Source organism: Megalops cyprinoides, chromosome 9 (assembly GCF_013368585.1).
Source record: "Megalops cyprinoides isolate fMegCyp1 chromosome 9, fMegCyp1.pri, whole genome shotgun sequence".
Classification (NCBI taxonomy): domain Eukaryota; kingdom Metazoa; phylum Chordata; class Actinopteri; order Elopiformes; family Megalopidae; genus Megalops; species Megalops cyprinoides.
The window spans coordinates 28,248,686-28,262,858 of NC_050591.1; the positions used below are offsets into that span (position 1 = coordinate 28,248,686).

A 14,173-nucleotide genomic window follows, 5' to 3' on the forward strand; every position below is an offset into this window, starting at 1 on the left:
ATCGTGTCTGGTATTGTCTCCTAAAGGAATTCCAGAAAGCAATGTTTTTAAGGTTAAAAACCTTTAAAAAATTGTTAAGGTTTTCATTTCACTCATCGCTAAGTTGAGGCAGTCATTATTCACAAGGGTGTTTTCCTTACTTCTAAACCAGCCTCATTATGAACAGCAGCAAGAAATGTTTACATGTCAGTATCAGCACAAACCTGTTGGAACATATATATTTTTCCCCTTCTAAACAATGAGACCTGTCTTAAACAAATGGATGTTTATTTTCATTATTCTTACCAATACATATATTGCAAATTTAGTCTTCTTGATCGCAAATTACATAATAAAATTGTAAATCTTTACTGTACATAAGTTAAGAGATGTAACAGTTTGATTTTAAAATAAGTTATTTTTTTCTTTCCATAAGTAGCACTCATAATAAAACATGAGATAAAGAAGTGCAATACAATATATTCATTTTTCTCAATTTATAAAAATTGGTCCAAAGGTCCACCATCCAAACAGGGATTGTCCAACAGATAGCTGATGTTTTTTTCTACTATCAACAATAAGCTTCTTTTATTTATTTTTTTCTACATTTTAGGTTTTTCTTACAAACTGCAGTTAGAAACAATAACAGTGTCAGTTTACCAAAAAAGCAAAGCACTTGAATCATTGCATCATCTAATGTCTATATACTTCATTTTTTTTCTCAGATACTATTCAAAACAAATACAATTGTGACAGTGACATAAAATATCTCCACAACTCTATAGTACAATATAACCATTTCATTTTCATCATCAGTACAAACAAAATATTAAAGAAAAAGAATGCATAGGTGATATCATTTGCACAATTCACAAAGCAATCATTTACACTTTTCATAATATAGATCTGATTTTTTCCTTTTTAAATATCTTTATAATGGTTCTGTTTACTGTGTGCTTAAAGGGGCTGTGTTGTTTATGGAGCAGGAGAATATGTTTTATGGTCTGAAATGAGTGACCTCTGTGGTACAGCTGTGCTTGTAGCACAGCATGAAATATATAGTAAAACTCTTTTACCTCCAGATGTATGATCTGGCTGTAGTAGTAACACCACTGTCACTAGCTTCCCCCAGCTCCTTCCTCCAAACCATGATTATGTTATTGTCAAACTAGTAAGTTTCACAACCAACATTAATTTTTGCTAAGTTGTTTATAAATCACTGAATTAAAATTTACATTTCATGTACAACCACAGTCTCATCTAAATCACAGCTGGGATCTTTTATTCATACGAATACAGTGCCCAGCCCAGACATTGCCCTGTAGGTCCATAATTAACCACAGTATGCTTTCTCTTCAATTTTGAGAGGGGAATTGAAGCGAGTGTTTTTCAATTCTAACATTGAGGTTTCCTTACTTTCAATGATCTCTAAACACATGACAATGTGAGTCTCATTTCCAGCTATTTAGATTTCACTACATATTATCTATACATTGACTGGAGGACTCCCTAATGATATGCAACAACGAGAATATGTGTCTTTTAAATATTTATATACATACAAGCAAATCTATGTGTATGTACATGCATATGTCTTCTGTAATAAACATTATGCATTCTTAAATGAAAAAAAACCTTCTTTAAAAATGTAAAGAAAAAAAATCTACACCTAAAATGCCATGTACATGCCTCTATTAGGTTAAGTAACACTTAACAGGCCAGGAAAAAGATGGGGCGCAACCTTTATATTCAGCACAGTGAGTCCATTACGGTCTTCAATATCAGCGTTTCACATCATTGCACCTACATCAGCAGACGCCTCCTAATGCATACTGTGCTCTGAAAGCCATTGAAAGAGAGTGAGGAGAATGTGAGGGAGAGAAAGCAAGAAAGAGCGAGATGAAAGAGAGAGCAGAGGTTATGGATGAAAGGCACCAGTATGGTATTCCACCTGAAAACAACCAAGGGGTTCTGAAACCATTAAGGTAGAAAGTTGCATTGACACACACAGATAAACTGCACCAGGGCTTCAGTGGGAGGGTAACTTGGTCCTGACCAATGAGTACAAGGCAGGAATCAAACAGCAGGGCACAGAGATGGAGAGGAGGAAATTACTACAATTCAAGTTTGTGGGAGGAAGATGGGGGAGATGTGGTCTTGCAAAAAAAAAAAACATGGATATTTCATTCTATCAATCCAACTGAACCTGAACAGAGAACAGAGTGCTTAAGCTCTGTTCCTTTCCCTGTCCCCATGTTTTGATGGTTGGGGCCCATGTGCTTGCTCCACAAGATATCACAAAAAACAATCACAAACACACCCACACCCCTTATAGCCCCCTCACATGCACTTCTACAGAGCAAGGCACTGCAGATACTCAGTTACTAGTCCTTTAGAGAACTAAGGATAAGGAGAATCTGACAGAAAATCCAGTTCAAGGGCACATTTAAAGGAAAAAGATTACAGAGCACCTGGCTTAGCAGGCTTAGGCTAACAGGCAACGTTTCTACTGAAAATGGGGCCTCTTTCACTTCTGTCCCTTGCTGTAGGAGCATGCGCAGCCTGAGGATTTGATTAACAACTCTGAAACAATCCTGACAAACAAATGTCATCACAATCAAGAGGACATGATGATTTTAAGACTAAAAAAAACTTTGTGTGAAGAAAAAAAGAGACCTCCAGAACCACTGCAATGTACGCAAGCTAGGGAGCAGAAGCTACGATTAAACAACAATAAAAATCAGTAAAAATTTAAAATAACTTCTGCATCTCAAATATATATATAATCTATATACTTTTCAATATACGTTTCAATTATTTACATGAAAATATATATAGGAAATAACCTTGTTAACAGCCTCATTGAAAAGCACCCTCAAGTGTGAGAATGATCCCACCTGATTGAAAAACGAAACGTCCTGTCAAATCCAGTTTTCTTCTTTCTTTCTGGTTTTCAAAGTTAAATGCATGTACTGCCCTGATTTTGTATTTTTGTCTTGATTCTGTAAACTTGCTGTACAATACTAAACATACTACCAGTAAATGTAGTTCAAATAAAACATTTAAAAAGTAAAATAAGCAACACAAAAAATGTGTCATGATGTAACATTGTCCAGGAGTCCCTGACAGACTCATTTACATATTTCAGGTCCTGCTTTGACCAATCAAGTCCTGGCAGCAGTATTTACATGCTCATCTTCCTCAAAACCTAAACGCATAGGCCAGTTTTCCCAGTAACCCTGACCGAGGCAGGTTGAACAGATTGTGTTCACACAGCGGTACTCTTCTGTGCTGCATGAGTGAATTAAGACATTTCTGAATGACAGTTACACGACACCTCTGATGCCAATTCAATTGAGTTACAGAAAAAATGGAATAGGAGACAATCTGAGGGCAATCAGCTGGCTGTGGGTATCAGATATCTACAAGTGGCCTCTCACTCACAAAGTTTCTCATGCCATAAGGAGCACCGTATATGTCAAAAGGACACCTTAAAACTTGAAGAAATCAACACAAATAAACCCTCAACACTCTGAACGTCCACAATACGTCTCTCCAATGTCTGATATTTGAAAGAACGGCAAAATTGTTACCCTGCTTCAGCTCCAGTTTTTCTAGCTTTTGCCAGATAATGCACATATTATGGCAGGAGAAATCTTAGCAATAGAGGGTGTGAGCAGCTATAATCCAGGAGTCACACTGGCACTTCTGTCAGAGAGAGTGCTTACCATTGATTTTCTAGGTCTGAAAAAAGCAACATAAATAAACTTGGCTCTGAAGTTTCACACGAAGAGTTTGGCACTTGGTTGTTGTACAAGTTCCAATGGCAATGGGGCTAAAAAATCTAAACCAGCATACAACCTGAACACAGTCGACAAATGTCCCAGAGATGACAAGGTCAAACATCACCACGTCTGCCGAGAAGAGATTGAATTTTGAGAAAAACAATGCTTTCTATTGTCTCTATAAAAACTGAAAAAAACAACTGAGATGAGTGCGGATGAAGATAGCTTCTCTGTCTTTGGATCACTGTTTTCCATTTTCCTGACGAAGGCCCAGCTCAGGCTGAAATGGAATTTCAGATTTAACCTGTGTAAAAACATAAAACATAAAATCAACACAAAAATGTCATTTACTGCAGACAAGGAATCTTAGCTCAGCATTTTGAGATAGCACAGTTTAAAAGTATAAACACAAACAGGAGTTAGCATATGTAGAAGCCATACTTAGTATTACAGGTACTTAGTATTACAGTAATACAGGCTTAGTATTTAAAACTTGCTGTGCAGGCAAAACTCTTCACAGGTGCTTACCTGTATCTGTGCATCTGTGTCTCTGTCCCCTATCCTGACACCCAGCTGTGTGTGGTGGTCTTCACACTGAGGGGGAACCCTTGAGGGGTGCCCATGGCGTCAAAGTTAAAGTCCAGGGTGTCTCCGTCCATGAGGGTGTCGTGCAAGATGGACTCGACGTCGCACTCGAAGCGCTCGATGGACATGTCGTCCAGGTCGCTGGGCAGCTTCTCGGGGTGGTGTGGCTGGGGCAGGCCAGGCCGTCCGTAGCCGTTGCTGTTGGGGGTGCAATAGCTGGGCAGCACTCCCCCAGGGAGGTGGACTGAGGGGCCGAAGGAGACCTGCATGGGAGTCTTCACGGTCGCCAGGCGAGCCAGGCCCACCCCGTGGCTCATGCTGGTCGGGGGGAGCAGGGTGCGCCCGTTCATGGCCACCGACGTCGGCGGGGCCTGGCCGCGCACGCCGTGGGGGTGCGGGTGAGGGTGCGACCCCCCACCGCTCATCATCTTGCCTCCGTGCCCCTGCTGGCCACTGCCGTAGGGGGGCAGCATGTGCCCCCCGCTGGACTGGGACACCACTGTCTCCACAGAGGGCATGAGTTCACTGTGGGGGTCAGCGTCCGAGGTCAGCAGCTCCTTCAGAAGCCCGGCTGGGCAGTTGTACTGGCCCAGAGAGGGGCCAAAGCCTGGCTTGCTCTCCGGGAGGGTCTGCATGGGGATGGGGGACAGGGTGTTCATGCCGGCCTGGCCGTACAGGCACTTGCGGTAGTCCTGCTGGGGTTGAGAGCCCATGCTGGGGGAGCTGTAAGGCGGGTAGCTGGGGCTGGTCTGCATCATGGAGGAAGGGGAGGACTGGGAGGAGCCGCTGCCGGCCCCCCCCGCCCCCACCTGGGAGTTCTTTGGGGACAGCAAGTTGAGGTTGCCCAGCAGGTTCTCCATGACGTTCTCCGAGCTGTGGTGGCCCAGCGACCCGGTCACCTCTGACAGGCTGGGCAGGGTGGCCGTCATCTTGCCCCCCGAGCCCCCGGGGTAGACCAGGTGCACGTCCCCGTCGCCCAGGTCGTCCTGCTCGGGCATGAAGGGTGAGAGTCGCCCGCTCAGGGTGCTGGCGTTGGAGCTGGTGCGGGGCCGGAAACTGTTCCAGGCTTCAAAGTCATCATTGCTGTGGGAGTTGGGGCTGCCGGGCCACTTTGAGTACTGGGACCCAGGGCTGTCTGCACCGCCCTCCGGCCCTCCTTGAAGGGACACCTGTGGGAAAGAGGTAAATTCAGAGGCTTGTCTCAATATGAGACATATAGAATAACAATGACAGGTGCAGAGCTACTCAACAAGTGTAGAAGGACTGGACATGTAAAGCATGTAGTCATATTGTTGGAAAAGGATAAAATTCTGTAAACTAATACACATTTTTAAGGTGAGACTGAAAAACAACAATAATGCAGAAATGCTAATACATCAGAATCATATCCATTGAACCATGGAGGAGATAGCTAAGGAACCGGTGGTGTGACCGTGGAGTGCCTACCTTTTTCTTGGCAGCTCGTCCGCGGCTCTTGGCGAACTTGCTGTTGTTGTCCATGGAAGCAGCACGGCGGCGGGGGGACTTTCCGCTTTTTCCCCCCTCCGGGTTCAGCATCCACCAGGAGCTCTTCCCCGTCCCCTCATTCTGCACCCGAATGAAACGGCTGTGCAGGGACAGGTTGTGCCTGATGGAGTTCTAAGGGATAGAAAGGGAAGGGTGAGGGGGTCAGATAGTTTTCTACCAGGTCATCCCCAAGCTTCACATCCTGGGAAAAAAAATCATCTCTACACTGCTGCATTTCTTGTCTGTATCCATCCAAACCTGAGGTGATATGAAAGAGCATTCTGAAAACCACTACTGTCGCTTCCATTAATGCCTGTTATTCAGTTGCACATGCATGCACGGCTATACTTAACAGAGAGTGGCAGCAAATGAATGCTCCCACCAGGGCTCAGCCCACACTTAAGATTAAATTGGACTAATTGCATTAATCTATGTATATGCATCCAGAGAGCGGTGCTGCAGCCTTCTAACTGAGTCTACCTCAAGAGCTGTGCTCAAAGGCAGATGTGGTCCCATACAAGCCCACAGATAGGAAGATGGATTTGGAGATTGTCATGTAATTCTACAGATGGCTTGCTGCTCACAGTTGAGAATATCTACATCCACTCAGATGCATGTATCTGTAGGAAATGTATTGTAGAGTACTAAGGACATACATTTTATGACTTGATGAGTGCAGTTTTAAGAATCATACTCCAAAGAATCAAATTTTTGTCATTATATTACATTACACTTTTAGCATTTAGCAGACGCTCCTATCCAGAGCGACTTACAATGGTTACATTTTTTTTTACATGTTACTCATTTATACAGTTGGATATTTTCTGAGGCAATTCTGGGTTAAGTACTTTGCCCAAGGATACAACAGCAGTGTGGGAAATCGAACCGGCAACCTACGAGTCCTGCTCCTTACCACCATGCTACACCACCAACCCACTGCGGCCCCAGTAGCGTGGTCTAAGAAGCTAACCCTAGCGACCATATGACTGTCTAACAGCTTATTTTACTGCATTTTCCACACAAGTATAAATATAGCCTAACCATCAGCAATCTCCCTGATATTCCCCAAAATGATAATTCATTTTCTCCCCCATTACATGCCACAGCCTGTCTGTAGGCAACAATTGCTACGTAAGTGCCATTTTACCAAAGTCTTTTATTTCAGACTTACTCATCTCTTTCTGCTTTAATAAAGCTGTGAGGCATGTAGAAACAAGTAATTTACCCGCTGCTTATTTGGGTTCTGAGAAATTGTATTTTCTTTATATTGGTGATCACAGAGCTGTAGGCCATAAATCTACAGTTACTTCCACTGCCACTGCTTCTCTAAACTGGAATTAAATGAATGTGGTTTATTTCAAATGTATGGTTCTTTCTGCAAAATAAGGCGGATCAAAAAAGTTTATCTGGAAATGTGTCAAGTCACATAACGTACGCTGTGATGTTTTTACTGTACTTCTGAGAGCAGGGGGACGTAATGAACAGAAGCAGGCTTCAGTGGTGTTGACAGGGAGGTTGTGTGAAGACCAGCTGGGTTTTTGTATGAGGCGCAACCAGGTGCCCCATCACCTAGTTGCAGGCTACATATTGCATATGCAACTCTGCCTCTGGCTGGCAGAGTAGAGGTTATGTGATTGTCCCTGTATATATGTCTGTCTTTCTGCCTGTCTATCCATCTGCGAAAAGGATGGTTAAAAAAAAGCTATAGATGCTCTGTAGTGAAATGATTGCATGTAGAACAAGAAATGACTCGATTTTAGGGTAGGAACAGTGACAGGGGTGGTGGAGGTATGCATGGCTAAATCAGAACAACTAATGTTTCATGGGCGGGGAGTCCTCATTCCTCATTGGAATCTCCATTTATTTGAAAATCCCCAAATGCTGGGTGGGGGAAATCAGTCAAACATTTATTGGCACAGTAACAAAACACATAACATTTAACAGGTTCACACTGATGCTTCACATTTCATTTTGAACAGCATGGAGGAAGAAAACAATGACCAACTGACTGCTTAAAGGATTAGCAAATCAATGCACCAACATCTTTGTACTGTAATACTGTAATAAATGTCTCTCATTTAATTAGCACATACAGATTATTGGAGCAGGAAAGAGACACAAGATATAGCTCCTTGTGAAAGTAACACTTCTTCCAATGTGACTGCCTTAGAAGAATCTCAGAATTTCAGAAAGCCTGCACATACGTTTCTTTTATGTGGAGAACTCCTTAAATCAAATTTCAAGACTGTACCCTTAAACATTTTCAATACATGGTCAAATCAAATGCTTGTTGTTTTGGTACACTGTATGAATAGCCAGGCTTTCTCTGAGCCATTTTTATCCAGCTAGGCTGAGATGTCTGTTGCGTAACATCTGAATCAGAAAGTCACTCAATGGCAGAAGGAGAACAGGAGGGAAATGCCCTCAAAGGGGTGTGTTCAACAGACACAGGGGACTCAGTGCAGCACCACCCTTTCAAGTTGTGTTATCGACACATCACAGGAATGTGATGTGTGTGTGTGTGTGTGTGTGTGTGTGTGTATGTGTGTGTGTGTCTGAGTGTGCACGGATAACTTTTTTTTGTCTACAATTAGGTCAACGTGAATTGATCTAATCCCCCTTCACAATAACAATCACGTACTGTTGCACACCCAGTTTCACCTGTTCTACCCTGTTCCAACCCACAAGAGTTACACCCAACCGCTCCACAACCTCAGAATGAGAAGAAAAATAGAGAGAAAAAAGCTGCGCTTTGGTTTATAAACACTGACACACACCACGTTGCCCTGAGACACAGCAGTGGAAATGTTTTTGTTCTTCACTGTAAGCACAGAGGATTTTATAAAAAAAAAAAAAAAAAGCCCCGATAAGAGAGAAAAAAAAATTACCTCTATCGTGTAAATGTTTGCGTCTTTCCCGGCATAGCAACGGAACACCTTAACGACTATGTCATTTCCTTCCAAAATACTCAAACAAAAACAACACCTAGAGACTCCCTCCTTTGTTGTTTTTTTCATGGCCTACTCCTACACACAGCAGGAAATCCCATGAATGGGCTATAATGCGCTGCTACAATCAATATTTCAACTACCTGAGAGCGTGTCCTGAGAACTTTGAACAGGGTTATCAGTGTTCCCCAACCTTAAAAAACGGCCCAAACAACTGCTTCTGAGACAATAACGCACAAAGGACTTTTAAAAATCTACCAAAAAAATTGGCTCATGTAAGACATTACCAGGGTTTTCAACAATACATTTTCAATAATACTTTATATAGCCATTCCGAAGGAGTGTTTATTCTGACAAAACCCTGTAGGAAGCTGTTCTTAGGACACCTATTAAACCTATCTGAGATATGCCCATATGTTACATATGATATTTATTACCACACAGAATCCAAATTCTAGGAACAGGTGTGTATGTGCGTCCATGTGTATAGAAGTGGATTTCTGAGCGCTTTTAATATCCCCTGCCGTTGTGTCTCCAACCTTATCTCTGCCTCTCCTAAACATCTTGTTACCATAGCAACCGCAATATTCCCCCCCCCCCCCCCCCCCCCCCCCACCAATGTAATTTGTTCCTGGACGAGGAATTTGTTTTTCCTTTTTTCTGTCATTCTTGTGTTGCTGTTTTTGTTGTTTCTTTTTGGCCCTTGGGGGGGGGGGGGGGGCTCAGATATCCCACAAAGCAAGTCTGCAAAAGAGTAGGCTTGCATGTAATGTGTTTGCTGCACACGCACATGTGGATCGAAAACTAAAAGCTCCACAGCCTACAGAAAGCAAAAAAAAAAAAAAAAAACCCCACTCTGTTTGCGTTTTCCTATTTTGATTCTCAGAGGGGTACACTAGCTGCTGTCCTGTACAAATGCACGTTTTCAGTTACAGAGGTGGTAGAAAACATGTTTTGATCCCCCAGAGAACAATAAGCAGGCAATGCTACACCTCACTCCCCTTTTCCATCTCGTTCTCTCTCTCTTGTTTATTCTGTGTGAGAGTGCAGTGGGAGTTTTTAAAATCCGAACTAAAACAAGTTCCTGACTGAGAGAAAAAAAAAAAGAAGTGGTGCAGTGTGACATTTGAATAACAGGATGATTAAAGCGGGACTGAAAAACCTGGACAGACGTCAGGATTTTCCTGCACAAACAGAGGTCTGATTAGTGAGTGCAGAGGAGGCTTGAGTAATGCCATCTCTTTTCGTGACTCACTTCCCCACATCTGGTCCCCAGCCTGGGTTTTAAGCTCCGCTCGGCCCGGCCCCGCCTGGCCCTCCTGCTTGCGGCGGACAGCCCGCATCCCCGGACGGAGGACCGCACACCGTCCCCTCACCGAGACCAGCGCAGCACAATGCAGCCGCTGGTTCTTTGTAAAGATACAAATGGGAAGAGCCAAAATGAGAAATGGAGGAGAGTGAGGGAGAGAGAGAGTGAGACAGAGAGAGACAGGGAGAGACATGGAGAGAGAGTGAATGAGAGAGATGGGATTAAGGGAGGAAGCAAGATAGGGCACCGATAAAGAAGCGGAAATGGTCTACTTGGTCACGACCTTTCCAGAGACCTGGCCACCACCTCTCTGTTGTCATGCTCAGAAAACCAAAAAAAAAAGCCATTTCTAAATAAAGTGCACATGCAGGACATTACAACGCATGCAAGACGGCAACTGTCTGGAGCTGCAGCTTCCCTGACAAGGAGGTCTACACGTCATTAAACAATTCAGCTTACTGACAGTACTGCTGGCAATAACATAGAAATCAGGAGAGTGTCTCTGACTCTAAGAAAGTCTTTGTCGGGGATTTGTGTCATTGCCACAAACAAGGTGTCCAGACCACAGAGTGTAGACACACATGCTACACCTAACAAACAAGAAAGGTAGACATACTACAGCTTGGAAATAAAACCGCACAATACTGCCCGCCAGCATTACTACTACTACTCTGGTTAATTCAATATCTAACTTTTTTGGGATAGCCCCAAAACATGAGAGAGAGAGACTAAATTCAGACAGTCAAGCAATAAAAAAGGGCCTTCAGACAAATACCATGGCAGGACTCTTTATGTGGTGTGGGGAGAGTCTGGCCGCCAGAGCGTCTGAGCAGAGGCTCATGGGAAGGACCGGTCTGCTCTGTGTCTCTGAAGTCTGGTGTGGTCCAGGACTTAAAAAGCGGAAGAACAAAGCACTCCTCTGTTCACGTGAGCCTGCGGAGACGCAGTGAGAGGCCGTGGCTTTCTGAATGACCTCCCTGAAACCTCCTTGTCCCCTTTTCTCAACCTCCTTCTCCAGACAGCGGCGTCTGTGGGGGATGAGGAAGGCGAGTGTGTGACAGTGTAGCAGTGGATTGGCGGTTTGTATCGAGCTGTGATGACGAATTCTGAGAACTGAGAGTGCACTGGACCCACAGTGGGTCTTGAAGAACCGGGGTGGCCAGACAGTGTGCTACTCTACACCCTTCTTCTTGGCCATCATATGGGGGTGACGGATGCAGACTCCACTAGGCCTGAATCACCACGCGCCTTTCCCCCCCTCGTCTATAGACACATTGTTTTGATGCCATAGCTACCAGACCACTTCTCCTGGAAACTCTGGCCTGTGACATCATCTGTTTGTTCTCTGTCTGGTTATAGTGCATCTTCCCCAACATTTCGACCAATGATTTGGCTCAAAGGGCGGCTGTAATCCCGATCGGCATGCCAGTATCTCTTTTTATGGATCCTCATGTGCCAGTGTAGTGATGACTTCCAAGGTATTGGATATCAATTCTGCACGGTTTACAACTGCAACTTCATGATAACAGAACAGGTTAGTTGTTTTGGACCAGATACTACATTCCAATTCATTAAGGAAAAAACACAGAGCGGATGCTGTCTATGTTTGCATGCTGTCAAAGCAGAACTCTAATACAAAAATCCAAGTGCTGTTAATCAAAGCCATAACACGCTTTTCAACGGATGTACAGAACATTAATGATTAAACAGATACAAAACATGTTCCAGTAAGTGAAAAGACGCCATTGGCATGCAGTACATTTCTAGGCTATATCACAGAGAGTACAACCTCAGGCTAATGGGGGTGTTTGTTAGTGTTGTCTGTGCTCCCATTATTTAAAAAGGCCTAAACGCATACTGATTTTGGAGTGGAATGAAATGCAACACTTTAGATTTATTTAGCATGAATACCAAATTCTTGTGCAGCACTGTATTTCAGCTTTGAAGGGAAGAGTATGGATTATAATAAAAATGTGTGCACTATTGCCACCAGAATCACCCTGAACCCGGGCAACTCGATCTGAGCGCGCCCGATCGTACTCGGCGCACGCAAACAGCGCTAACATGACAGTTGGCGGGCCTGCTGCAGCTTAGCCAAGCATGAGGAAGTGACCACATAAAAGAAGACTGTCGCAGGAAGTGGGGCTGACTTCCTGTCAGCCAGGAAGAGCGGTTCAGAGGGAGAGGGAGAAAGTCCTGGAATGCCGACCGCGGAGCGCAGGGCCAAACCACAGGATCGCTACTCGAGCTGGGCTTTCCCTGGCTCCTCCCAGCTGCGCTGAGGTTTGTTCCACTGATCACCACACTACCCCTCGCAGACAGGGAGACAGACACACTGACGCACAGCTTCGTTGCTGTGTACACATTTGGACAGATAGCAACCGCAAGAAACATGGCCAGAAAGAGTCATTTTGCAGCAATGCTCATGCCATTGGATATTAATCTTGACACACAGGCATGGCTGAATAGAATGTACAATATCAATGCGTGGAAAAGTCACTCATTTCAGTCACGTGAGGTTTGGTCAATCCTAGATTTTTGAAACCTCTGAAAAAGGCCGGAATGTGGAGTTCAGGGTGGAGGTGAAGTCGAAGTGTTTCATGTCTAAGTGTGATATGTCCTAGGACAGACAGTGAGTGACAGTGACTAAAGTGGGCCTTTAAATGCTCAGTTCCAGCCAGCTCGTGAGAATGACGAGATCACCATCACCACAGTGGACACCCTTCCACATACATTTCACAGAAGGTATCCCATGGTGATCCCATGGTATCCCAAGGTAATCCATTCTGATTTAGGACATTTCACTTTACAGCACTCCAGGAGGTGCATAACAGGGAGCTCAAACTCTGTTGGATTGTACTTCATTTGGACCCCACTGGTATCGCTGTTTAAAAAAGCTACATTCATCAGACTAGATGAATAAATCAAGGGGGGACGTGTTAAGTGAAATCAGACAGTAAAGAACAGTCCCGGAGAGAAATCTGGCTTATATTAAATAATTTCATAAACACACCCTTATTTTTCCACCTCTGAGCATGCATGTAACTGGAGTAATTCTTTGTAATAAGCCATCTAGAAATGTGCAATGAGTCCACCAATCAGTGATATGAAAAAAAAAAAATCTTTATGCTTCATAGTATTGATCACCATTTTTTTCCAAAAGCAGCTTGACCAGTGAGGTGCCGCAGATGTTAAAGGTCAACCACAGGGTGCAACAGTAAGCTGGGGCGGGGAGAGGGTCGTGGAACCGCGGCCCTGCCCATAAGGGTGCCTGTGTATCTGTCTGTTTCTGTTTCTGTGGTTTGTATAAGAGAGAGGGAGGAAGGGAGGGGGCGGGAGGGAGAGGGAGGGGAGTGTTCTCCCCTTGCGAAAGGGTCAATGAGTTTATTCTGTGATGAACGCAGCTCTTCCGCAGGCGCTGACAGGCGAGGGCGCACACATGCACACGCAGACACACACACACACATGCAGACACACCCACACACGCTCACGCACACACACACACACAAAAGCAGAAGGGGCCCTCAGACGTGACGTGTGAGAGTCGTCTGTCGTCTCCAGTAGCCCGCAGTGCGCTCGCGCGGAAGCCGGGGCCTTGCTGTGCGTTCTCTCAGCTCTGCGGCTCGCTCTCTGCCGGAGGAGCGGTGTGGCCGGGCTTGTTACAGCACGCCTCGCCCACGTCCTCACGCAGACAGAGGAAGGGCTCTCACCTTGCTCCCCTGCCGTGCCTGTCTCCCACACTCATGCCTTCTGCCTTTACTGACCGCCCTTCTCACTCCACACCTCACTGCCTGCTTCCCTTCAAACGCTCCCCTTTCCTTTTACACATTTATCTGAACGTATCTGTATTTCACGCTGAAGAAGAGCAGGCTTCAACAGCCATCAACCGTAAATTGAACACAATTTTCAAGTGTTTCTCCCTATGACATAAACAAACACAATATGAGGGCCGTGGAATTTGACATATATTTGATCCTTTTTTGGAAAAAAGCTACAACTCCGGCAGCTTATAGCCATTTGATTCTGATACATTTATTTCACTTCCTCCCTCTCTCACTCTC

The 14,173-nt window shown here is 44.5% G+C and overlaps 1 protein-coding gene across 1 annotated transcript in view; it reads right to left on the reverse strand.

Annotated features, from left to right (window-relative positions):
- Nucleotides 1–250: 250 nt before the first annotated feature.
- The window catches only part of foxo1a (forkhead box O1 a), a 39,288-nt gene continuing 25,365 nt past the window's right edge, over nucleotides 251–14,173 (reverse strand). Inside the window, exons 2-4 of the mRNA XM_036537299.1 lie at nucleotides 5,796–5,987; nucleotides 4,293–5,518; nucleotides 251–4,068 (exon numbers count right to left, since the gene is read on the reverse strand). Of these exons, the coding sequence (XP_036393192.1) occupies nucleotides 4,322–5,518; nucleotides 5,796–5,987 (1,389 nt within the window). The 3' untranslated portion in view covers nucleotides 251–4,068; nucleotides 4,293–4,321. The remainder of the gene's footprint in view (nucleotides 4,069–4,292; nucleotides 5,519–5,795; nucleotides 5,988–14,173) is intronic.